Below are 24,087 nucleotides of genomic sequence, written 5' to 3'. Positions count from 1 at the left end.
TGTGGTTTGCTTCTTTTTTTAGGAGCCTATGGTGTTGTTTTGAAGTGCAGACACAAGGTAAGCTGAAAGTAAACTTGAATGTAATAATCTGAGTCTCCAACCTGTTTTATCACATGTTTCAAACCTTATGAAAACTAAATGTGATAAAGTATAAATTTGGTATAATCTATAATGTTCTTATTGTCAAGAATCCCTTTAAAAGACCCAACTAAAAGTGAATTAGTCTCATGAGCCAAAGTCTCCCATTGAACTCCATTTATCCAGAAATTATCCAACATATAAAAGAGCCACACTGGCACATGTTATTTTTCCTCCCATAGACCAAGGGTGTCAAACATATGGCCCGTGGGCCAAAACTGGCCCACAAGAGGGTCCAACTCAGCCCGTGGGATGAATCTGCCAAGTGTGAAAATTACACATAGAAGACAGCAGAGGCATGATATTGTTGAAACTGCACATATTTTTCTCAAGAAATTTCAGATTGTTCATTGTTTTGTAAAGGGAGGGTTCATTTTGCACTAACCAAAGGGGAAAAAACTAGAATCATTGTTATTTATAGGTTATTATGTTGTTATTTTATTGATTTGATTGCGCTGTGACCCCTCAACTAAAATGAGTTTGACCCCCTGCCATAGACTATGCTCTCTAGCTGTCAATAAGTAGTATTAGCGTCAAGCGTGTCTCATTCCATGTCTGAAAATAGTCCCCAACCAAATGCATTTTCCCCTATTTCAGTAATATTTGTTAAAAACCTGCAGTCCCAGTTGTTTTGGGTATACAAACTGAACAATCACATTGCTTTGGTCTTCTTTGGTATATGCTACCACTTAAAATATATTGGCTGTCCCCAGAGAGAGAGCAGAGTGTCTAATGTGTGTTTCTTACAAAAGATAAGGCTGCAATCGAACATCAGGTTTATGCTTATTAGAGGAAAGATGTCCTGAAGATTTGTGGTTTGTCTGAAGAAAATAGCCTCGGTGCACCTGGTCACTGCAGCGCAGAGGACCAGTGAGGATTAATGTGATGCCTTCAGTGGCGCCTGTGGGCTGCTGGATAATTGGTCACAGTCCCTTTGTCTGTACTCAGGTTCATCAGTGAGAAAGATCTGCTTTGAACGGTAGCAAACCCACATTCTTTCACCGTACCATTTTTTTTTTTTTTCATTCATGTAAAGTGGATTTATTAAGTTGTCTTGAAGCAGTTCGTGGTTTTAGCATAAGAACAAGGAAACACAAGCAGAAACAGCAGGACTATGAAAAGCAGGTGACCCACAGTGCAGTAATAGCCTTGTCATCTCAGTCCATTTAAGGAGGAGGCTGTGCCAGGAATTGACAGCGATCCAGCATGAATAAGAGAGCCTATACCTCCTACTTACAGGAAACTGCAGGAAACACACTTTCTGCACCTTCAACATTGAAATCCGAATTATTTTTTTTCTTTTTTGTTGCTCTGCGATCGCTATGCACCTGTGCTTATTACAGTCTTTATTACAGCAATGACCTTGGTGTATCCATTAGCCAGGTTACTAATGCGAGAGTTAGCTTAAATGTGAGATTTGTAAAAGACAACAGCACAGAGACTCGATGTCAAGGCAACAATCAGAAGTGAGGAAAACGAGTAAAGCCTGGCTGTAAGCCGGAATCACAGCCTGTAATTACTGGGCTTTATTATTCAGACTGATTGATCCCGATCCTACGCAGCTGCAAATGCCAATGTCTACATTTTACACAAAGGAACCCACATCAATAGACCTCGGTTAGGTCCACACAACACATGGAGGCTGGCGCTTTGTCTGTAACGCTCTCTCTGCTGTTTATTTGTGCACAAATCCACAAAAAAAATCGACACTGTAATTGCAGTGTTCAAAATCCTTGAGGAAATTTTATTATGTTTTTCAACTGACATTTTTATTTTTCTGCCTGGAATGTGTATCACAATAGTTTAAATGAAAGGCTGTCTGATGCGTCAGCCGGGGCGATATTATTGGCCAGTGTTATTTTATGGCAGATACATCTCTATTGGCACGGTGGAGCATTTGGTTGTTGAATAGCCAAATATGTCCCACGTGAGTGAGTGTAGACCAAAGCTAAAAGGAAAAGCAAAAACAGCATCCCACTGTCTATTCCCCCCCACAAAAAAAAATCAGTCATCACTAACTTCATGAAACTGAAGAGCATGAGTGTTATTTAGTGAGAGGGACCAGTCAAGTTTTAATACCATCCTTTATTTAGATGCACATTTTGAAGGAACAGACAGGATTTGAGTAACAGGCATGTGTGTCATCAGTGTTAACAGTGCTTCACCGTCTGCAATGTGGTAACAGTGCTGTAGCACAAAAACAAACAATTGGAAGAGATTATTCCCTGGCTGTGTTTCCATTACCTAGTTCATTTGACTGTTTTGTATAAAGCTCATTTGGAATGTCTTTCCCTGGCATAGCATGAAAGAATCCTCTTGAAGTCTGACATTAGAAGCAATCTGGGCCTCGTGTGTGTGTGTGTGTGTGTGTTTGAAGTTGACTAATTTGTTCAGATTTTGACAGAACATCCGTCGGTAACCTTGTTGCTCGACGCGTGAAAGCACAGGAGGATGATTCCTCTGGCTGCGGAACAACGTGGACCGATGCCATGTGGAAAATATTGTATTGTTGTGTGTGAACGGGCCGACATGTTTTTGCAAGGGGTTAACTCACAGATCTATGCGGCATAATTATGTGCGCATATACACACTGACAGAGGCGCACAGTCAAACACACAGATACCCACACACTCACACATGTGCCGACACTTTCAAAGCAGAATCACATATAAGCTGAATGTTGGATGATGCTGTGACCGTGGGCAGGAGCCGCACTGGACAGAGAAAATGGCTGTGTTTGTGTGTAACAACTCCTGCTGAGTCACAGCTGCCCATGCTCAGAGAACTACTTATTTCACCAGAGACACAACCCTCAAATTTGTTTTATACAATACGTGTATTTAACAGGAATAATTAGCCCAGAGAAAGATCTGAGGCCAGATATAGAGAGAGGATAGGAAGCTAGTGCGAGTATGCATTCACCAATTTCCATGCAATAATCTGAATCTATTTTAGAGCTGCTGGATTACAGTGCGCACACCCACATTTTACATTTTGCAACATCCAAACGCATTCTTAAGAGTCAGCTGGGCTGATTATGGCATAGAGGGGCGACGGAGAGAGGAAGACCGTCATGTACATGAGGTTTCAGTATTAGTCAAGTATCAGATACATGTTTGTAGGGCTGCATCCAATGATTATTATTTAAATGATTAATCGGTTAGTTGTTTGGTCAATAAAATGTTAAAAAATGTCAATCAGATATAGTTTATTGTCATGAAGGAACAAAGAAACCAGAAATATTCACATTTAAGAAGCTGAAATCAGAGAATTTTGACTTTTTTTCTTAAAAAACTACTCAAACCGATTATTCGATTATCAAAATAGTTGATGATTAATTTAATAATAGATTATTGTGCGATTAATCGATTAATTGTTGCAGCTCTGCATGTTTGTGAATTACCTTTAAATCCAGAAAGGATATAGCCTACAACACAAGTGGGTCAATAGATTAGACCCACACAATGAGCTAATGAGAATATGGATCACTGTGTGTAACGGCTGCATGTTCACCATTGTGACATTAACGTAGGTCACAATTAGGGATCGACCGACATGGTTTTGTCAGGGTCGATAGCGATACCGATTATTGGTAATCAAGGAAACTGATAACCGATATTCATTTGCAGTAAAAATGAAAATTGTGGTGTCAAAATCTAGAAGAACACATCTGGATCAGATGGAACACAGTAACTGTTTGTCTTTTGTACACTGTGAAAACCTGTGATAGAAAGACCTTATACATTTTTGTACACAAACTCCAACACAGATCTTGGTTCAGTGGAGGCTGTGGGTGGGACATTGTTACACAGCCAAGAGTGGTGACTTCAGGCAGAGAGACGCTGCATCAGAGCCAAAGGAGCGCCTTTTAAAATACACTTATTTTATCTGCAGGAAACGGCTGATGCCGATTATTGTAAGAATGCGGAATATCGACCGATATTATGATTATTGATCCCTAGTCACAATGATGACAACATGATATTGTTATATGCACTGATTTAATGCAGACTGAATGTAAACATCATGTTCAAGAGGAGATATAAGTCTTGATATAGCAGCCCCTTATTTATTACCAGGTAGCTTAGAGAAAGACAGCTTCCGTGTTTGTATCTTACCAATGTTCTGTGATGCTGGTGCTTCAGTCTTCAGTCAGGCTTTCTTGCTGAATTAGCCACAGGGTTTTGATAAAGAGGATACCCAGACTGAAACTGCAACATGCTGTTATGTCGAAGGGTTAGAGCAGGCTGAGACACAGAGAAGCTTTTGTCTTGTTCTGGCTCATCCTTTATTAATTTCTCGTCCATGTAAATGAATCACCAGCAGAACATGTTTGTCTTCGTGGACTCTTTCTAATGGAAATACAGTGTTATATTGTGGCGTGTTGAAAGGAAATGAGGGGGGAATACCTGATTCAAGCAGTTCCGAGGAGGCTGAATCCACATTTTACCAAGTGAGCCACAAAGATGCTCCAGGTCTTTTGCCTTGTCTGTTGATGCTTGATAAAAACCATATGAAATATGCTAATTTATTGTAATCTAATTAAGAGCTTAATAAGTGGGTTAATCATACACGTGAAGCTGCAATAAAAATCCATGTGAAGCTGTTTTTGAAAATAACATCAAACTAACAGATTTCTTGAAGGGATATTGTGTAGGAATAACTCCCATCTAACATTGAAACAATATATTTATATTGATTTATATAATGAATGTAGACAGACCACTCATTCAATCATTTTGAATGGGAGATCCTTAAAGGGATAGTTCAACATTTTTGGCAAATTGGCCCATTGCCATAATCCCTATAGTCATAGCAGTAGGTTCGTTACCTTTATTTGTCTGTGCAAGCTATTTTTAGAACGGCCGAGCAGAGCAGTGAGCTGCTCAGAGCTACGCTACAGAGGCTAATGGGATTTCTTGGTTTCCCTCATCAAACTCATCAAATACACAATCCAACAACTACAATTACCTTGAAAACAACTCTGTCTCGTAACGCTCCATTATTATCTCATAGCGTGGTGAATGTGCAGGTCACAACTTGTCCACCAGAGTGTTTTGGAGTTGTTGGATTGTGTATTTAATGAGTTTGATGAGGCAAACCAAGAAATCCCACGTTACATACGTGACATAACATGTCATCTTTCTCATTGTGTTTTCTCAACAGCATTTAACTGAACAATGGCACAATAAACAGTCAAACTATTGACATGACAAAATATCATTCAAGCCTACAGTATAAACTACATTTGTGTGATCCAAGGCGTAACGACTGGGGGATCCGAAAAATAATTATTTTCTGTCCATTGAACACCATTCATTTTTTACGCTTCGAAAGGTCCCATGGAGGTCCAGCGGGAAGGGGCGGGACTTCGCCACTCTATAAGGACTTTGCCCTTGTTTTTTTAATGACACCGGTCACATTGCCGCTTTAAATCCCTTTTGCACTTTCTTGGCAATGAGGATTCTGTCTGTGCACAATCCTGCATTTTCGACTTTTAAATTTGCCGCGGTAGTAGCGAAGCCCCTCTTGCTGATCAGCATGGAGCCCAATGTACAAACAAATCTGAAAGTCTTCGCTTATGAGAAATACTACTTATTAGCAGAGTTCATAATCCACCTATATGAATGCAGACATAGGTTTTGGAAAATAAACAACCGAAAATGCTATGTAGCTGCAGAATTTGTGTATTTTTGTTCTTTGTGAAGAAATGGTTCATTTGTAAAGATTGAAGCATGCTGAAGAACAAAGTGCTCTGAATGAAGTCAGTAGCTCTGTGGAAATAGAGAAGGGGGAGACACTCACTGCTGGAGTGAGAGTAATGGTGCATCCAGTCAGACTGCCTGTCCTGCATGACCATGATAGTTACACTCGGCTGTAAACACAGCGTGACACAGCAAGAGAAAGTTGTGTAATGAATAAAAAGAGAGAGCTAGAAGTTGAGAAGTTGAGCTCTGACTCCTCTCTCACATACACACACCTGCCAGATAGCTGCGGGAAGTGTGTGTGTGAATGGCAGCGTATCCATCATGTTTTCTTCCCCACAATGAAACAGCACCATTAACTGAATTGCTTCATCTCATTGTGCTGTTTTCTTCCACAGTGGTTCAAAGCGACCTGACTGGCTGGAGGATTAGCTACAGACTATCTCACTGTGCCCATCTTCTAATAATTGCTTGGTAGTAGATGGAAACACTCATTCATTTAAATTTTCTGTTATTGCTATTGGAAATTTGCGCTGAATGGATGGATGGATGGATGGTCATGACAAGTGGCACCAAAATGGCAATTTCAGGTATTCCATTAGTCTTGCTTTTTAGATTAGTCATTTAAAACAGAACTTGTCTCTCTGTGGTTATTCTGCTATGCTCTTGTCTTCTAAATCTTAACCTGGTAATCGCTGGAGCTGTAGTGGTATTTCACCGTGTTGACGAAACCAGGGACATCATGACTGAGAGTGGAAAACCACCTTTGTGCTCGCTCCGATTTGACCCCGAGTTCACTGACACATTATAAGTCATGTTTGTGCAGCGTGGATTACAAACAAATCCTCTTTGTGTCCTGCTGTTGTGATTACAGTCTGTGATTTTTTTTTCTTTTTTTCCACGTATACCAGAGTATTATATGGAAGATTACTCAGAGCTTAGGTTCTGTTGTGTTCATATGTTGCGTTCATATGTTTGCTTTATTGCCTCGAAGTTATTGAAGAAGCTTTTAAAAATCCTGAAGCTGTAAGTGTCCTTGAGAGTGCGACACACTTTCTGTTTATCACTAGTTTCACTGCGAGACCGCCCGCCCGCCCCAACTGCCGACTGTTGATTTACAAGTGCAGCACTTTGTATTTGACTTGCCTCAGTAAGTTTCACCTTAAACACAAAGGCCTCTCTCACGGCTAATCTAAATCCAGGATAAGGCTTGTTATGCGTGGCCATTGGTCGTTAATCAGGCAGCAGTATGTAAAATGTAGAGAGAGGAGGGTAAACATAGCTGCGGGCAGTATTTATTTAAACATGGAACACCTTTACTCTAAGGAATGCACACATACAGAGCGGCACCTTAAATGTGCTTATCATCCCATGAACTGGTTTCCACAGCCACTCTGTCTATGGAGAGGTAAAACATTGACAGCACTTGGGGGGGGCTCTGACCCCTCACATACATCTGCTTGTAAAGTGTTCACTTTAGATGATTCATAGCATTGAAATAACTGTTGAATGTTTTCAGATTCACAGAATTAAGCTGCTTTATGAAAAAGCCCTGGCCTCCGCTGCGGAGGTGTTCCTGCTACATTATGATTGGACCTTGGCCAGAATCAGACGAGCGCAGGTTGAGTCTGTTTGCGTCATTGAGAAAAGTATCTGCGCATAGAGAAGAAGTCATCACTGCAGACTGTCATACCACATCACCAATAACATCCATGTTTCACAGTAGCGTAGCGTGTGATGAGTGTCTTCTGAAGTAGATTGCAAAGATGTGTTTTAGGAGTCGGAAAAGACGGCTCTTTTCCATATCAAAAGAAAACTGAAGTGCAGCATGTACACTAACATGGTTTTTTGGGCAAACGCACGCCAGCCAGGTTTGTTTGAGTTCCCAGTCTATGATGGTCTTCTTGTCACCTCCTGAGCTAACTGTATACAGTAGTATATGAAAATCAGATCTCATTACAGTGTTGACAGAATGCTGATGAGATAGCATAGAGGCAGCAGGTGTAAAAGCAAGAGTGTGAGCATGTTTAGTATCCAGATAACATACCCACATTCATTGAGCTCTTTTTGATTACACTTACAGTCATTTTTCCTTAAAGGGACAACGAGGAGTTTCTATTCGGTTATAAAAAAGTCTCACGTTAATGTGGATGAATCTCCGCTACCCACACTTGTTAATGGCTCCATTTTCGATAAATATATCGTTCTGTCTCTATCGTTATTTTGTTATTATTAGTGGTGGCGGAGATGCTGGTCAAGCCGACCAGCGCTTTTTACTTTCGGTTTCGCAACGAGTCATGAGAATAACGCAGCTGAATCGCCGTTTATGGTCGGAACTACGACGGTATGTGAACCTCTTTGAACCTCTGACTTTAATTCTTGATGAATGAAAATATGAGTCTGTCTTGCGCCGGTCAAAAGAATGTTACGGTGCGCGCGGAGGCTCATAAATGTAGTGTGAAAACGCTTCGCTTTTCCAAAACTCCTCGTTGTCCCTTTAATATTCACAACAGAAATTGAATACAATAATAGATACTATGGAGATCACATGACCTAATTTATCATATGCTTTGTTGCATTTCCTTATATTTTATTGACTATATAGAAACCAACAGATGTGCTTCTTAAGTTAGGTATTTTGCAGATAGAAAACAGCCTGCACACTGACTGTATCACTATACCATACACAGTACTTTACATATAATAATAATGTTAACTATAGTATCTGATAATGCAACAGTAAATTGTGTGTAATGTTAAAGCTGGTTTGCTGTAATGTTGGATACAAGTTGAGCTGATTGAAGCGGGAGCAACAACAACAAGGCTGCTGAACCTAATGTTCCTTGAGAACCTGACACTAATGTGATGTTGGCATGCAAATCTAAGAGAAAGACATCAGCCTCCGCTGATTGTAGATAAAAATGCCTCTTGACAGGGATGTCCATGCATTACTTGACATGCATGAAGGAACCGACAGCCAAGTAAACAAAGTAAAGTTTCCCTTATACGACTGTACATGTACAGACTTTGATTACAGACAGTAGGTGTACTACTGTACATGTAAAGACTTTCACTGCAGACAGTAGTGGTGTGTCTCAAATCGCACACTTCTTTACAGTACACTGTAAGGCAGTGCACTTACTTGTGCAGTGTGCAAATTTCGACAGGGTAGTACCGTCTCAAATCCAACACTGCTGCTGCGCACTTACCGGAAATGACTCGACAGCTTCTTCTTCTATCTATCGCCGAAATTTGACAGTCCTTTTTGTCGATAAAAACGAACTATTCAGTTGTGTTTTATTGTGTTATTATTGTTGTTGTGTTGTTTTGAGTTTTTTTTTAAAGACCTTTATGACAGTGTCAGCTCCATCGCTGCTCAAATCAACCGCAAAAGTAGTGACGTGTCTCCGCTACGTCACTAAGATGGCGGCCGTTGAGTGTGGAAAGTGTCCAACGATCCACACTCAATTTTCTTGCCATCTGAGTGCGCCAGTGGAGTGCGTATAGCGCACTACATTTTCGCACACTGCTCAGTGTGAACGCACATACTCAAAATATTAAAGGTGTACAGAAATGGCCGTTTGTCCTGTTTGTCGCGCCGAGTTGTCACGAGTTGCTGCACGAGTTTACCCGAGTAAGGAAAACAAATTTGATTGGTCGTTATCGAGCGAGCGGGATATTCATAGCTTGGGGCGAGACCGAGCTGTGTGTGTGTGTGTCTCAGACGTTTGATTGACGGATGACGGATCCAATATCATTGGCTGATGAATCGTGAGCAGGCTGACGTATAATCCGTGCACCTGCATTACCCAATGTGAAAAAAACCACAAATACCACACTTTCATCTCGGATTCAATCAAAAATAGAATTTTGCACAAAGTTTGGGCTACATCGTCTGATAGATGAGTTATTACACTAATTTTATGACCCAGAGTGGGATCAAATTCAATTTTCTTTTCTGTACACCTTTAATTGTAAGTGCAGAAGTGCGCGATTTGGGACACACCATAGGTTTACTACTGTACATGTAAAGACTTTCACTGCAGACAGTAGGTTTGCACAATCAGCCCCATTATTATTAGTATAAACAAGCAATTTTGTGACTTGAGAGCCAAGAACGCAGCAAGTGCTATACTGAGCAACGAAAGGCATCACATGATCACGAGTCATCCTATTATTAGCAAGTGAGCAAGAACATGTGTGGCACGTGCCAAGAGCGGTCCACAGGGACAATGCTTGTTTCTTATGGAGAGGGCTCCTGGCAGCTCCAGCATGGTGTGGGGTTGTATTTTCCTGGCATGGTTCAGGTTCACAAAGCCCCCGAGGGCCACGGACAGATGCCAACATGAAGCTGTTGCTGAGGCAGAATGCACAATCCAACCAGTTTTTAGGGGAATACAGCTAAATATCATGCCATGGGAACACAGGGAACACCACCTATTGGTGTTTTAAAGCATTTTATCATCAGGATCTAATGGCAGAGATACAGGTTCCTCTTATGCTGTATTGCTTTCTGCCTAAAGCACACGACTTGTCTGACAGATAGCAAAGGAACTGTGGGTGTCTCTGCTCCAGTCGATGAATAGAGCACTCATATAAAATTTTAATCAAATTTTACAACAGAGGGATTATATCTATATCTATCTGCTATGTCGTGTTTAAAGGGTAAATTCGTCACCAAGATTTTTTCCCCCCTCTCTCTTATTTAAGGTTGATTATAAAGGTGATAATGGTCCTGAAAATAATCTTTAAACAGTTAATCCACAAACTCTAAGCATCTCTCACATTTTTATTCCATTCAGCTTTTGTTTTCTACCTATAGTACTGCTCTGTATCAACAGCTATAGTAAACACATTGTCCACAATGATATGTTTCATTTTAAAACTGTTTTAGAATGAAAACCAGAAGAGCTTTTACATTCTATATGAAAAATAGTATGAACACTCACATACACTGGATATTTGAAAGCTGGTGTGAGCAGGAAGTAGCTCTGTTGGTTGCATAGTTGTATATAGTAACACAGTATGGCAATATTGGAAAGTCATTATAATTAGCATAATTATTATTACTGGAGATTTCAAAGCTTTATCAAATGCAGATAACTGTACAACAGATTGGCCACACATGTAATTCATTTTCCATGTTACTTTCAACACGGTGTTGAGGCTGATGCCATTTGTTTTTGTCCAGAAAATAGTCACATGATCTGAGTGTGACCAATTAAGATACAGTACATATAAGAGCCATGGTTGAAAAGACCCAAGCAAACCCAGGTCCCCGGACCCAAACGTCTCTGAGTTTGCTTTGTCTACACTGAAACTACTATGACTTACTGAGAACTGGGAACACCTGTTCACATTTGAATGAGTTCCCTCTGGTAACTAGTTGGCTCAGCTGGCTCACTTTATGTTGTAGCAGTAGCTTGATGGATCTGAAGTAGTTTGACATTTTTGGAAATACACAATAAAGCAGACAGTTTGCGTAGCTTAGCAGAAAGGCTGGCAAAAAACAGGGCTGAGGAATTCCAAAGAGCAAAGTGAGTCCCTGTGTATGGAAGCTGAGAACGGCTACGTTAGGGTTGGGCGGTATCCACATTTTGATACTGTTATCTCTTCCGCATTTTACTGGGGAATACGGTATAACTGTGACCAATTAAAATCATGTTGTACAGTTCAGACGGAGTCACCAAAATGTCAGCTTGCGCCTACATCGTTCAGAAAGGCAATACTAAACATAAGAACATTGAAACAATACCAGCAGCTAATATTACCTTAGCTAAACAGGATAGATGAGAGTTGGTCAACCTCTCATCTGTTAAGGCTAACTGATAGCGCCTTAAATAAACCCAGACCAGTAAATAAACTTGTAACTTACCGGTTAGTTATTGTTGACAGCTCAATGAAGTATTATTGGAGTGGACAATAACCACACCAACGAGTAGAGTGGACTGAGGTTTACTGAACAGTACACATTACATTGGTACAGCCGTACACATGTGACTTCCTGCGTTTACAAACCAAAAAAAGTTTTCTGTTTTATCGAGATGACGAATAAATAAATTCTTTATCACGAGAAAACAGACTTTGTTATATCAAAATAACAAAAAATAAGTAGTTATCTTGAGAAAATGGCAATAAAATATAAAAATATAAATAAATACATTACCGTTCTCGGCTTCAGTAACTGTGCACCTCTAAACTTCACACATTAACATATCTTGTTTTTTGAGTAAAGTGAGTGTTTTTTGGAGGGTAGCATTCATTTTCTGGAATCTTCTCCGTTTGAAGCGGTCCCATCAGCGCCAGTGTTCCTGCTAAGGAACTGTCTGGCAGTCACTTATTCAGTGGCATCAGTCCTCTCACCTAACTCTCAGCAAGGGAGTGAATACGCACATTTTCTCAATATAGTTCTTCTCATAGTGTCACAGTAACACAAGCAGACGAGACACAAATTGAGTCAGTAGTGTCAGTTGCTTCACCAGACCACCAGATCAGGTAAAGACGGCAGTGTGTGCTGAACTGAGCAGGGGTGTGTGTTGTGTTGTTTGTCACTTTCACTTTCCAGCTCTCTGAGGAAGAGTGTGTCAGGCTTTTTTTTCTCTTTAAACTTGCAGTCTCATTTTATTGTATCACAGGAAGTTGCTAACGGGTCACATACTGTAATTTGCGAAAATGCAGGCACGAAGCAGCAGATTAATTAGTGGTAGACAGGAAGTTAAAAGTTAAAATAATAAAATCTGAGGAATCAGATGATCAAGCATCAGCAATCAGAGGAAAAACACCAGCTGTGACACAAGTATAGTGCTCCAGCTCCCAGTGATTTAACTCTCCACTTCGCTGTGTAGATGTTAATGCTGTGTCACTGAGAAGAAATCTATTGTCTTCTGGGAATGTGTTCTCCGTCTGCACTGCTTTTTGCCTTTGACTTTGAGTTAAAAAGAGAAACCACACAATGATCCAAAAATTTGTAATTAGTGTATTGACTTGTCTATTAAGCCTATCGCTGTTTTAGGAGCTGCCATGCAGCATAAAGTGAGTCACTACCACTCTGCAGTCATCTTTTTGTCCTATCTTGATTATGAACGTCTCTTTTTTTGGATTATCTTTTATTTTAGCATGGCTTCCTTTTAGGTTGCGTAACCAATGGTGCTTTTTTTCCCCACAGATAATAGAATTGATGCGGTTGGCTTAAATTTTTTTCCCCTCCTAAATAAAGCGAGCCGCTGTCAGTAACATCTAGATTTATTGAGTGGAGAAATAAAGGTCTATCCGCCCCCTTTGAAGAGAACAGTTATTTTTTGCAGGCAGGGAACGGAAACTGGGACATGAGAGGAAAAAAGGACTTTCACATCTAGCATTAAATGGGTCACCTTCAGTGGCGCACTTGTCTGTGTGGTCCTATCAGGAGCCGGAGAGCCGGAGACATGGAGCGATGTAAGAGGGGACACACGTTTCCTGTCTGAATGTTAAAGTCGTCGCCGTCCCCCGACACGTGGAGGCTATTTCAAGACTAATTGTGAAGCATTGTCAGAGGCAGACTGACTGTCAGCCCGGCCCACCTGTTGATGTAGGCCTACCTTGTGACAGGAGTCCCATCCTGGACTTGGTCTTTTCCCCTTCTTGTTCTGTCCATTTACTAACAATGGATGTAAAGCACTGCATTAAAGAGGAACTATAGCAGGATTTTTAACTTAACTTTTAGCTTAACTATGCTACATTTTTACCTAAATTAAACAGCTCTGGAGTAATTGTGATGGTCAAAAAATCAGGGAGAATGGAGGCTCTCTGCGTTCCACCTAGCGTCTTTTGGCTGAAAAACAACTCAGCGACGCCGCCCCGGTGTCCCAGCTCTCGGCTCTGCAGCACCGTGACACAAACGCGCACCATAACCTGTGATTTCTTGTTTATGACAGATAAGACACAAATATATTTCGTAACATTGTGTATGATATATGGCGTTATCCACCGCTCCATTGATTGATTTCTCACTGGCTTCATTGAAAACAAATGCACATGGCCGGGAGGGCGGTTAGCAAAGGAAAAGCGACCAGACTTGCATAGTTCCTCTTTTAAAATTATGTATTCACAGAGATAACTGCTCTGAATGAACAAAATCATTTCTTTACATGAAAGAAATACACCAGGAACCAGGAAGTGTGTGGTAATGAAGCTTTTTGCTTTTAAACAGTTGTCAAGTCCTGTTAATAGCTGATTTTCATCTCTGTGAAGTGACGTGAACCATTCCTAAGGAATTAGGGGTGTAAGAAAATATCGACACACTGAAATATCACAAGATTTCGTTTAGCAATACTGTGTCGTTATGCAAAAGCACTGTATCGATTTTTTTTATCAACAATTTACATCCAAATATTCAGGGTGGTGGTTCATTTTTGTGTTGCATATAAAACTCTGACTGATAGCTGGCAGCGGTCATTCAGACATTGACTCCTGGAAACAATGAGATCTCGCGAGAGTGCAGGTCTGTGGCTCACCGCATGCTCAAGCGTTAGCTAACTTAGCACAGTCAGAAAAGGAAGCAATTTTCAGTTCCTTTTCTCTATTCTGTTGGAGGTGTAACCTTTCCTCTATTTTGTTGGTTTTGCACTTGAGATCCACCAAGCTGTTATGAACAAACCCCACAGCCAAGCACTTCATGTTTAATCTCCTTGGTTGGATGGCGTAAACAGAGGCATAAAATAAGAGATCTAGGCTATTAATCTGATAATGTCGAGCTCTGACACTGAACCAACCTCCTTAATGCTGGGTTCAGCTCCACACGTCATAAAATAAACATGACAGCATGATGCATGGAGAGCGTTACACAGCGCAGTTAGAACTGCATTGTCCCATCACTAATTGAGCCTTGGAAGACACGGGGAGATGACATGACTGGTTTAACCAAGAGCATGAACAATGAAGAACTTTGTAATTATCACTCCCTGTGGGTGATATTTACATAGTGATGGAACAGATGTATCAGTGTCTCCACTGTGTAACATTATCCCTTAGTATAAGATTTAACCACAACTTAATTATTGCTACAGCAGATGGTGTCAAAGGTAAAACACCTGCAGTGATATCACTTGTTGTTTGTGTGTTTTCAGCAGAGAAAGAGCAGTGCTGAATATCTGAGTCAATGAGCATCATCAGTTCTCAGCCTAAACACACAGTAGCTGCTGCTGCTAGGAGTCTTGCAATCAGTAATGATGACACACAACACTGGGTGATGTCATGAACTATTGTAGGATCATGGGAGTTGTCTCCTCTACCGTTGCCACCAGCTTTTCACGCTTTGGAATCCCTTCAGTGTCGGTCGTTTAGGAGCATTCATGTGAAAACGTAGTTTTTAATTATAAGCAAAATTGTCAGAGCCATGGATGAAGTATTAATATGATAAGAAAAAATGTAACATCACATGACTGTAATAAAAAGAAACACTAGAGATGATTGATTTCTAAGTATAAATGTTAATCTAAGGATATATTGTAGGCTAAATAAGAACAAGCATTGGCTTTACGTTTGATTATCTGATGATCTGATGATCACCAAACTATAATGAGTGTGTGATTAAATGTTTCTGCTGCAGAGACGAGAGCAGCTCACATCTGAATGAAATGTTTATCAGTAATCATGGAGTTCTTTCCCAGTGTGGTGTGATGGTAAATCACTGAACCTCTAGTACAGACCCCTGCTGGTTATAACCAGTGAAATGACTGAATGAAGTCAGTACTAAATCAGTAATAAAAAACGTGATATCCTTTGACAGCCTAAGCTGAGCTGTTAAAGGTCCAGTGTGTAAAAAAAGGCGTAAAACCGTGATATCTAGCGTTCAGATTCTAGATTGCACCCCTCCCGTCGGCAAAGTGATGGTGATGACAATGAGGTGAAGATCTAAACCATGTTAAGATATTTCTGCGGTTTCCTCCTCCTCCTTCTTTCCTTCTGTCTTCTTCTTCTTCGTTGTTTTATTTAAGAACGCGAAACAGCCTTCTGGTTGGCTGGATTTTCCGTTTGGGCTGCCGCACAAACATGGCGGCGCAAGATGGCGACACTCTCTAACTCTAAAGCAAGACCCTTGCTATCCACAAGTTTCCGAACATCAAAAACAGAAGCCGGTTTTGCTCTTCCGGTGGAGTAGTATTTACGTTTCCATGGTTTCACTAGTTGTCATAGTTGCGGAAAACGCATGGATCTATTAACGCTGGCTTTTAACAATGGATGTCCATTTGTGTGATATCCATTGTTAAAAGCTGGTGTGATGATCCATGCGTTCTACAGATGTTAAATGAAAAAAAAAAAAAAAAAGAAAGACTGCGACTACTGAAACTGTGGAAACATACTGTAAACATTCAATTCCACCGGAAGAGCAAAACCGGCAGTTCAGAAAAAGGTGGTATGTATAAAAGAAGAATTATAAGGCTCCGAAAACCAAACAAATTATATTTTATAGTGATTATACACTTATACAAATATATTCATGGGTAGTCAGAAACCATGCCAATTATTACACACTGGACCTTTAATGTTCATTTGTATCATTTTTACATAGACCTTCTTTAGTCTGATGAAGGTTGACCTTCAGTCTATTTTAGATGTTATACCTCTAACTGAAGGTGCCAGACTAAAAGCTATTGCATAGGTGCTCTTGTTTGTGCTTAATCTATGCAGGTCATGAGAGAGAGGGACATGCTCAGAGTAAATTATTTACCCAGCTTGGTTCCTCTCCCACATAAATGAGCCTCGCAGTCTATCGCCACATGGGAATTCCTAAAGAGCTTAAAATGAAATGTTACACAGAAAGGTTAAGAGGAGCTGCTTGTACCGCACTGTTCCCTCTGACATGAACACACACACTTTAACTGTAAACTTATTAGACGCTTGTTGTGAACAAATGGCAGGTTGATGTGAACACAAGCGCTGGAGATTCTGTTACAGTCCCAACTGCAATACTTTTTGTGCTTGAAGCAGAAATAAGCTGAAGTGACTTTAATGACTGATGTAATGTGCTGTGAACTGGAGCACAGAAACAGGTTACCCTGGGTCGCTCAAGTTCCACAGTCTCTCATTGGGTAGTTTTGGTGGTTTTCAGAAGAGGTGGTGGTGATGGGAGTGCTCTGTGTGAGGACTTACTCTCTCAGCCCTCTACAACTCTTAAGAGCAAATCACGGCTGTTGGAAGCAGTGAAGTGAACCTTGTTCATGTTCTCCACCTTCTTCACCTTCTCCGAGTGTGCGTGTTTACCAGCAGGCTCCTGTATCCAGTTCACTAAACACAGAAAATCATTTTGTTATCTGTGATATCAACAGGTGGTTTCAAAAGGGGATGTTTTGAAGACTGGATTTAGGTCTATTGCTTTTTGGAAAATGGGTCGTAGAAACTGCGGGGAGCTGAGGTGAGACAAGCCAAGGGCAACAAAAAAGTGTTAGAATCAAATACAGCTCTCTGTCATCTAGGAGCATAAACAGAAGCACTAAGTCAAACTGTCCTTTCAATTATCACAAACTCACACAGTAGGAAAAAACTGAGATTTTTCTAAATGTAAAACTAAAACTACTATTGCATTGTGTTTTTAAGAAACAGCTGAAGTAGAGTTGAATCAAAAGATAAATACCCCTCTCATGTTGGTATGCCAAATATGCACCTGCAGCCAGTGTGTTGTTCACATAGCTGAACATAATGAGTGGAAACAGCTTGGTCAGAACCTCTAAAGCTTTTTATTTATATCTTGATAAATAAAGATAGAAATAAAAACACACCTGTACAAAGACTTTAGACTTTAGACATTTATTGTCCCTCTAGGGAAATTCTTTTTCACATGACCATTTACATTTCGTTTTGTTTCACCAGACACACACAAACACACACAAATTACAACACATTGCAAAGAGAAATGTAAAAACATCACAATGTAAATTCATGGGACTTCTTAAAATATGGACACAGACATTAGAAAGCGAACTCTTCCCTAAGGCGCTGCATTTATGATGCTTAAGGTTACCCTAATTTAAAAAAAATCCAAAATATATTTATCTACTTATACATGTCATTAACATGCAGGTAGTAATCAACAATGTAGATATGTTTTTCTTACTACAGATCACTCGCCAATATGTATGAAAAGAAGAGACACGTGGATTTATATGGAATCTCTAACTGAATCTGGGTTAATTTATGTAGATGTTCCACCATGAATCCTTGTGTGTCACAAACATGGTCCCAATTACACCTGCACTTTTTTGTTGATACTATTTTACTGCTGTAGGCCATTTAAAATACAGATAAACAACAGTCCATGCAATTAAATGATGACTATGATTTTCAAGACTTCTAAAACCTGGATTATTTGAATTCCCTGTTACATAAATTAGACACAGAACTGGTTACTTGATTAACACCCTGCTGCGCATCACGTCCCATCACTCTCGCATATGCACGGCTCAATGATGCCTGTGAGTCATCTTACATTTGTCCGTTCAGAGGGCTCACTGCTCACTGACATCCATGTTGGAGTGGTGCGATGCCGCCTCGGGCTTCCTGACGAGGGGGGGAAACTGGAGCACAGCTCTGAGCCATAGGCAGAAATACCAGGCCTAACTAGGACATGTCGAGAAACGGGGCTAGTGGTGGGGCGTCTCTTACAGAGGAGTTCATGGAGGAAGGATGAGAAGTGGCTCAGGGAAACAGTACATCAGTGGGCATGAGCTCTGGGTGTCACATACTGTGGACTGTTTGATGCCACTCCTGCCTGCAAACAAGTGACAAAGATTTTTTTTTTTTTTTTTGCATAACATTTCTCATACTGTGCCCACTTAACAGCTGCACTCTTCCATTATCCACTATTTGCTTCTTTTGAGAGTGATTTGTGCTACTCAACCTCTTAGACATCTTACCATGGAGTTATGTCTGCCACATTCTCCCTCAGACTAAACCTGCTGTTTAATTCTAGTATCATTGAATCTGTACTATAGTAAAATCATAGTTTTACTGGCTGAATGTGATGGAACATACTCTTGCAGTGTTTTCCAACCTTGGGGTCGGGGGACCCCACGTGGGGTCGCCTGGAAATCAGATGGGGTCGCCTGAAATGTCTTTAATTATGATTAAAAACACCACACACATCTTAAGCGGCTCTATTCTATACTTTCCCTTTCTGAAATATAAATCGAGTTCAAATAAAAAGGCAATTTTATTTGAAGATTTATTGTACTGTATTGTACTGTATTGTATTGTATTGAAAAATGCAGCATATAAAAATATCTGAGCTGGCGCTTCTTGTTTGACGGTGGGGTCGCCAGAAATTTGTGATGTCAAAATGGGGTCACGAGCCATAAAAGGTTGGGAACCACTGATACTGAGTGTGAAAATGTTATATTTATTACAGGGCTGAGAAAACCAGTAAACCAATTAAATAACTATTCTGCTAAGTTCCAACTCATTAAAACTCGACACTAAATGGTTTTATTTGAAAAACTGAAAAAAACTGAAAGAAAAAACAACAATATTTAAAAGAAAATTGGTGTTTTTTTTTTTTTTACTCTTCTAGCCCAGTAATTAGTGTACACACAATTAGGTTCATCCTGTTTGGAACCACTAATCAAGTTGATACTGTTATCATTTCTACTGAAGGAAACACTACAGTATCTTGTAGATACTGTAAACAGGTATAAAAGCAGGTGATGCTGCACTCTCTGTCAATTTGGACTTAAAAGTGAATGTTTATAGATAAATAAAGGTTTGTGTGTTCTGAGTCATCTGCACTGCTGTGTGTTTCCCCACTGTGTTGATGTATTGTAAATCGGATTTCTCATCAGCTGCTGTGTTTTCATTGCAGGAGACCAATGAAATTGTGGCCATTAAGAAATTCAAAGACAGTGAAGGTAAGAGGGGTCACTTTGTTGTTGAATCATCACTAAAGACTCATGTTTTGTTTTTGTTCGTCTCATCTGAGCACACTGTAATCCCCATCTCCCACTCTGTCTGACCTTGGTGCAGAAAATGAGGAGGTCAAAGAAACGACGCTACGGGAGCTCAAGATGCTCCGCACCCTCAAGCAGGAGAACATTGTTGAGCTGAAAGAGGCCTTCCGCAGAAGGGGGAAGCTGTATCTGGTCTTTGAGTATGTGGAGAAGGTAAACTGTTTCTACAGGCCACTCCCACTCCCTGATTTTTACCTTTATGTTACTGTTGGGTTGTCTATTATTGATACTGGTTGTGTTTCTGCTCCTGTGTAGAACATGCTCGAGCTGCTGGAGGAGTTACCGAACGGCGTGCCGACCGAGAAAGCGCGCAGCTACATCTACCAGTTAATCAGAGCCATCCACTGGTGCCACAAACACGACATCGTCCACCGAGGTAAAACATCATTTTTTATTAGGACACACGATAAAAACAGCTCACAGGAGACAGAGAAGGAGACAGGAATAGACTTGTGCAGCACTGCTCCGTCACCGGGCACCATCTGTGCTCGTATTTTTAGAAACAAAACGAGAACCATTTTTGTACATTTGTCACATCTTTCGCAAAAATGATGTAAAATAGGAATCTATCAGTTTTTCCCCTCTTGAAACGGTGGCTTCAGTGGTTTTTTGCGCTATGTCGTAACCAACCATCACTGTTGTTTCACAAGACGTGAGCATTTGGCAAATCGGTGGCAGCAGAGCAGGAGGACCAGATGGCACATGTGAGCTTTTGTCACACAAAGAAGAGCGGCCATCCAAATGGCCTGTGGTATACCCAGGCACACATATGACAGCGTTATCGGGGGATTTCATGTTGGAGTTACGGTTTTGACTTTACAATCTGTGGTAGAATTAGATTTTTCTGCCCCTTTGCTCTTTTTTTATTGAATACTTTCACTTAGGTGGTAGTAGTGATGTAATCATGATGCCCCTCAGCAGCTTATATGTTGCCTTACTCCCCATCTGTGTTCTCCCTCCCCAGACATAAAGCCAGAAAACCTTCTCATCAGCTCCGATGACGTCCTCAAGTTGTGTGACTTCGGTGAGCGCCTAGAACAAACACTCACACTGTAAGAGCTGTTAAAAAAAAAAAAAAAGGCAGCCAATCAGACCAAGCTGTGATGTAAAAGGAATAGAAAAGATATTTACTGAAACCAGTGCTTCCAGACTTGAGCCAGTTTTCTAAGGCTCTGTGTGCGGCCCTCTCTACTGCTTCTCAGGCCGCTGCTCCGCATTCTTCTCTCTTCCCAATGAATGAAACATGTTGGAAAACAACGCACTAATCATGCTCTGATTCAATCTGGTAGTGCCACAACAAAACAGGGGGGAATGGAAAACAAGGCATAGCCAGTATCATGTAGGCAATCTGGAGTGAGAGACTGAAGACCTGCTGTTTGCTCTGTGTCAGCCAAAGGCATTGAGTGAACAGGCCTAGGCCAAACACACTCTGCTGTGAAGGTTTTACATTTGGGTACTCTCTTTTTTTTTTATTTCCATTTTGTGTCGGTCTGATTTTTAATGTTGGTGAAAGCAACTTTGAGGAATTCTCAAAGTGGAAATGAAAAACTCAAATAACCGTCACCCTGTCATCAGCGAGATTCAGATTGACAAATTTTGGGGTCTTTAAAGGAATACTATGACATTTTGGGAGTATGCTTTGTAATTTGCCTTGATGTTGAGAGATACGATCATCACCACTACTTTATCTGTACGCTAATTATGAAGCTACACCAGGGGCTGGTTAGCTCAGACAAGCATAAAGACTGGAAAATAAGGACAATATCAAGCCTGACTGTGTTTAGATTTCTCATGCTACAACCAATGAAGCTCAGACATTCAGAAAGGTGAGTGATTTTTTCCCCTGTGCTCTGTAGCTAAAATAATCAAGGCACTTAAATATTAAACATTTTGTATTCAAGAGATATACTGTATTATGACATTGTTTCCCAGTTGTTAAAAAAGCTTTATATTTAATGTATAAGGGGTATTACGTAATGCTCTTGTCTACAGTATCTTTCAACTAGAAGGTAATTATCATTCTATTTTCTGTCTGTTGAAGTTTATTGTCACACAACAGGATTATAAAAATTGATTCAAATTTTTTCCAACATCTAGTTCAAATCTATATCAGGAGGTAGAGTTAAACTACATATATGGATAAAGGCATAGTTTTATATTGTGGATCCACTTATTCACTACAAAATACAAGCTGGTGGACAGTTAGCTTAGCTTAGCTTGCTGTAGCTGCGCCATAAATGCCTTGATGAACACAATGACAACAAACAATACAATCTCAGCCATACCAACACCAGCAAATACATAACATAACACATATGGCACATATCCCATAACATAGCACCCTTATTGCACATATCATGTAACGCACATGCATGCACCTCATAAATTCACCATAGTAAGAGCACTATACAAATTATTCCACAAAGTCAAGAAGTATTGTTAAGAAATTTGATGGAAGTTGGAACAAAATAATTCTTATAATCAAGGTAAAACCGCTAAATAGCGACCTTTGGAGCTGTTGGAAGACATGTTTTGACTTTGGATAGAGGCAGGTTAAGGGAGGCTGTCTGTTTGCTAGCTAACTGTCTCTGAGATTATAACTAATCTACATTTAACATGGAGGTCTCCAGCAGCCGGGAACTGAGCTGTCTAACATATACTCAGGTCTTTTCTCTAATAACCAACCGTCCTGTCATCCGATGACTAAAAATCCTCCATCTGGTTAAAATACGCTTAAAATTAATACTGGCTAAAAAGTCAATGTTGATGCTTCTTACAGACGACCACAACACTGACACACATGGATATGACATCAACCAAATGCAGTAGACCATTACCTAATTAAATTTAATTAAATCAAAAAAGTTCCATATTCTAACTTTAAATGGGGGTGTTATCAGTATTTTATCTATCTTGGCAATCAAAGAAATCAAAGCATATTTCCTAAAGGCATTCAGATTTGATTTGATAGATAAAAATCGTATGTATTAGTGTGTGTGTGTGTGTGTGTGTGTGTGTGTGTGTGTGTGTGTGTGTGCGTAACAATATCCAGGGTTAATGTGACTTAATATTCCCAGAGGGCTCATCCTCTCTCCTCCTGTGTAGTTTATGTCCAACTCAGCAACTTTGTAACTCACACCTTTGAATCATAATGAGCATCCAGAGAGTTACAGAGCTGAAATCATTTTAGGTGCCTCAGCGTGTAGAGCATATCAAAAGACTCCTCATCACACCATATTGCTTCCTCTGCCGTCTCTTGCCAGGATTTGCTCGTAATCTCTCAGAGGGGACCGATGCCAATTACACCGAGTATGTGGCCACTAGATGGTACCGCTCTCCAGAGCTCCTGCTCGGGTACGTCCGCTCTTTTTTTTTTATTTCATCCATCCAACAACCCACTGGTGAATGAGAGCACTCATTTACTATACTGTCTTATCCTTTAAGTAGCTGCTCTTATGTCTGGCCCCTCATCACCGACCCTCTAAAATCTCTGCTCCCAGGGCTCCGTACGGGAAGGCGGTGGACATGTGGTCAGTAGGCTGCATCCTGGGAGAGCTGAGTGACGGACAGCCTCTGTTCCCAGGAGAGAGTGAGATCGACCAGCTCTTTACCATCCAGAAAGTGCTGGGACCCCTGCCACCGGAGCAGATGAAGCTCTTCTATAACAACCCTCGCTTCCACGGGCTGCGGGTAACACACTTCACCCCCCCCCCCCCCCCCCCCAACCCTCTCGCTCTGGGTCACTCTGTCTCTCTTTTCCCCGTTCCTCTTCTCCTTTTCTTTCTCCCTTATTTATTTTCTCCCCTTGCTATCTCTCTGCTTGTTTTTTTCTGGCTGAGTTTGCTGTGCCGTGACTGATTGGATCACAATGACTCATCGTGGATCATGTATCCTGTGTGCTCTGTGAGGGAAGGCTGTGATAAGTCTTCTGTGGAAGGCTGGTGGTACAGACCAGGGCTGTCCTTCAGCTTCCCTCTCTGCCCACGCCTCGGGATATAATTATCAGTTTGCAAACTGCCCTTCTGTGAATCCCTGACACTGAATCCTCACTGATAAGGACTCAGGGAAGGATCAATAGTAGAGACAAGGACACTACATTTTTGTGTGAATACCTGCTCATAAATACACATGCATTGCAGACAGTTTTCTACCTTAAAGTGCTCTCTCCATTAACACAAGGCCATGTTTTTTCTTAATTAAGCATCCAGCACCTGCTCACACACTCGAGGAAAACAAAAGGGTCTGCTCCCCACAGCGCTTCTTTGTCT

At 40.7% G+C, this 24,087-nt stretch overlaps 1 protein-coding gene across 5 annotated transcripts in view; it reads left to right on the top strand.

The window, feature by feature from the left end:
* LOC310984893 (cyclin-dependent kinase-like 5) overlaps positions 1 to 24,087 on the top strand; it is a 46,411-nt gene that overhangs the window by 5,510 nt on the left and 16,814 nt on the right. For 4 of the 5 annotated variants that reach the window (XM_083970265.1, XM_083970263.1, XM_083970261.1 and 1 more), the window contains exons 3-9: positions 23 to 57; positions 19,675 to 19,720; positions 19,836 to 19,972; positions 20,075 to 20,195; positions 20,784 to 20,843; positions 23,083 to 23,173; positions 23,320 to 23,509. In XM_083970265.1, the coding sequence (XP_083826391.1) occupies positions 23 to 57; positions 19,675 to 19,720; positions 19,836 to 19,972; positions 20,075 to 20,195; positions 20,784 to 20,843; positions 23,083 to 23,173; positions 23,320 to 23,509 (680 nt within the window). The remainder of the gene's footprint in view (positions 1 to 22; positions 58 to 19,674; positions 19,721 to 19,835; positions 19,973 to 20,074; positions 20,196 to 20,783; positions 20,844 to 23,082; positions 23,174 to 23,319; positions 23,510 to 24,087) is intronic. The other variant, XM_083970264.1, reaches the window with a different exon arrangement.

Source organism: Trachurus trachurus (genome assembly GCF_905171665.1).
Source record: "Trachurus trachurus genome assembly, chromosome: 4".
NCBI lineage: Eukaryota > Metazoa > Chordata > Actinopteri > Carangiformes > Carangidae > Trachurus > Trachurus trachurus.
This window is presented reverse-complemented; position numbering and strand designations above follow the sequence as displayed.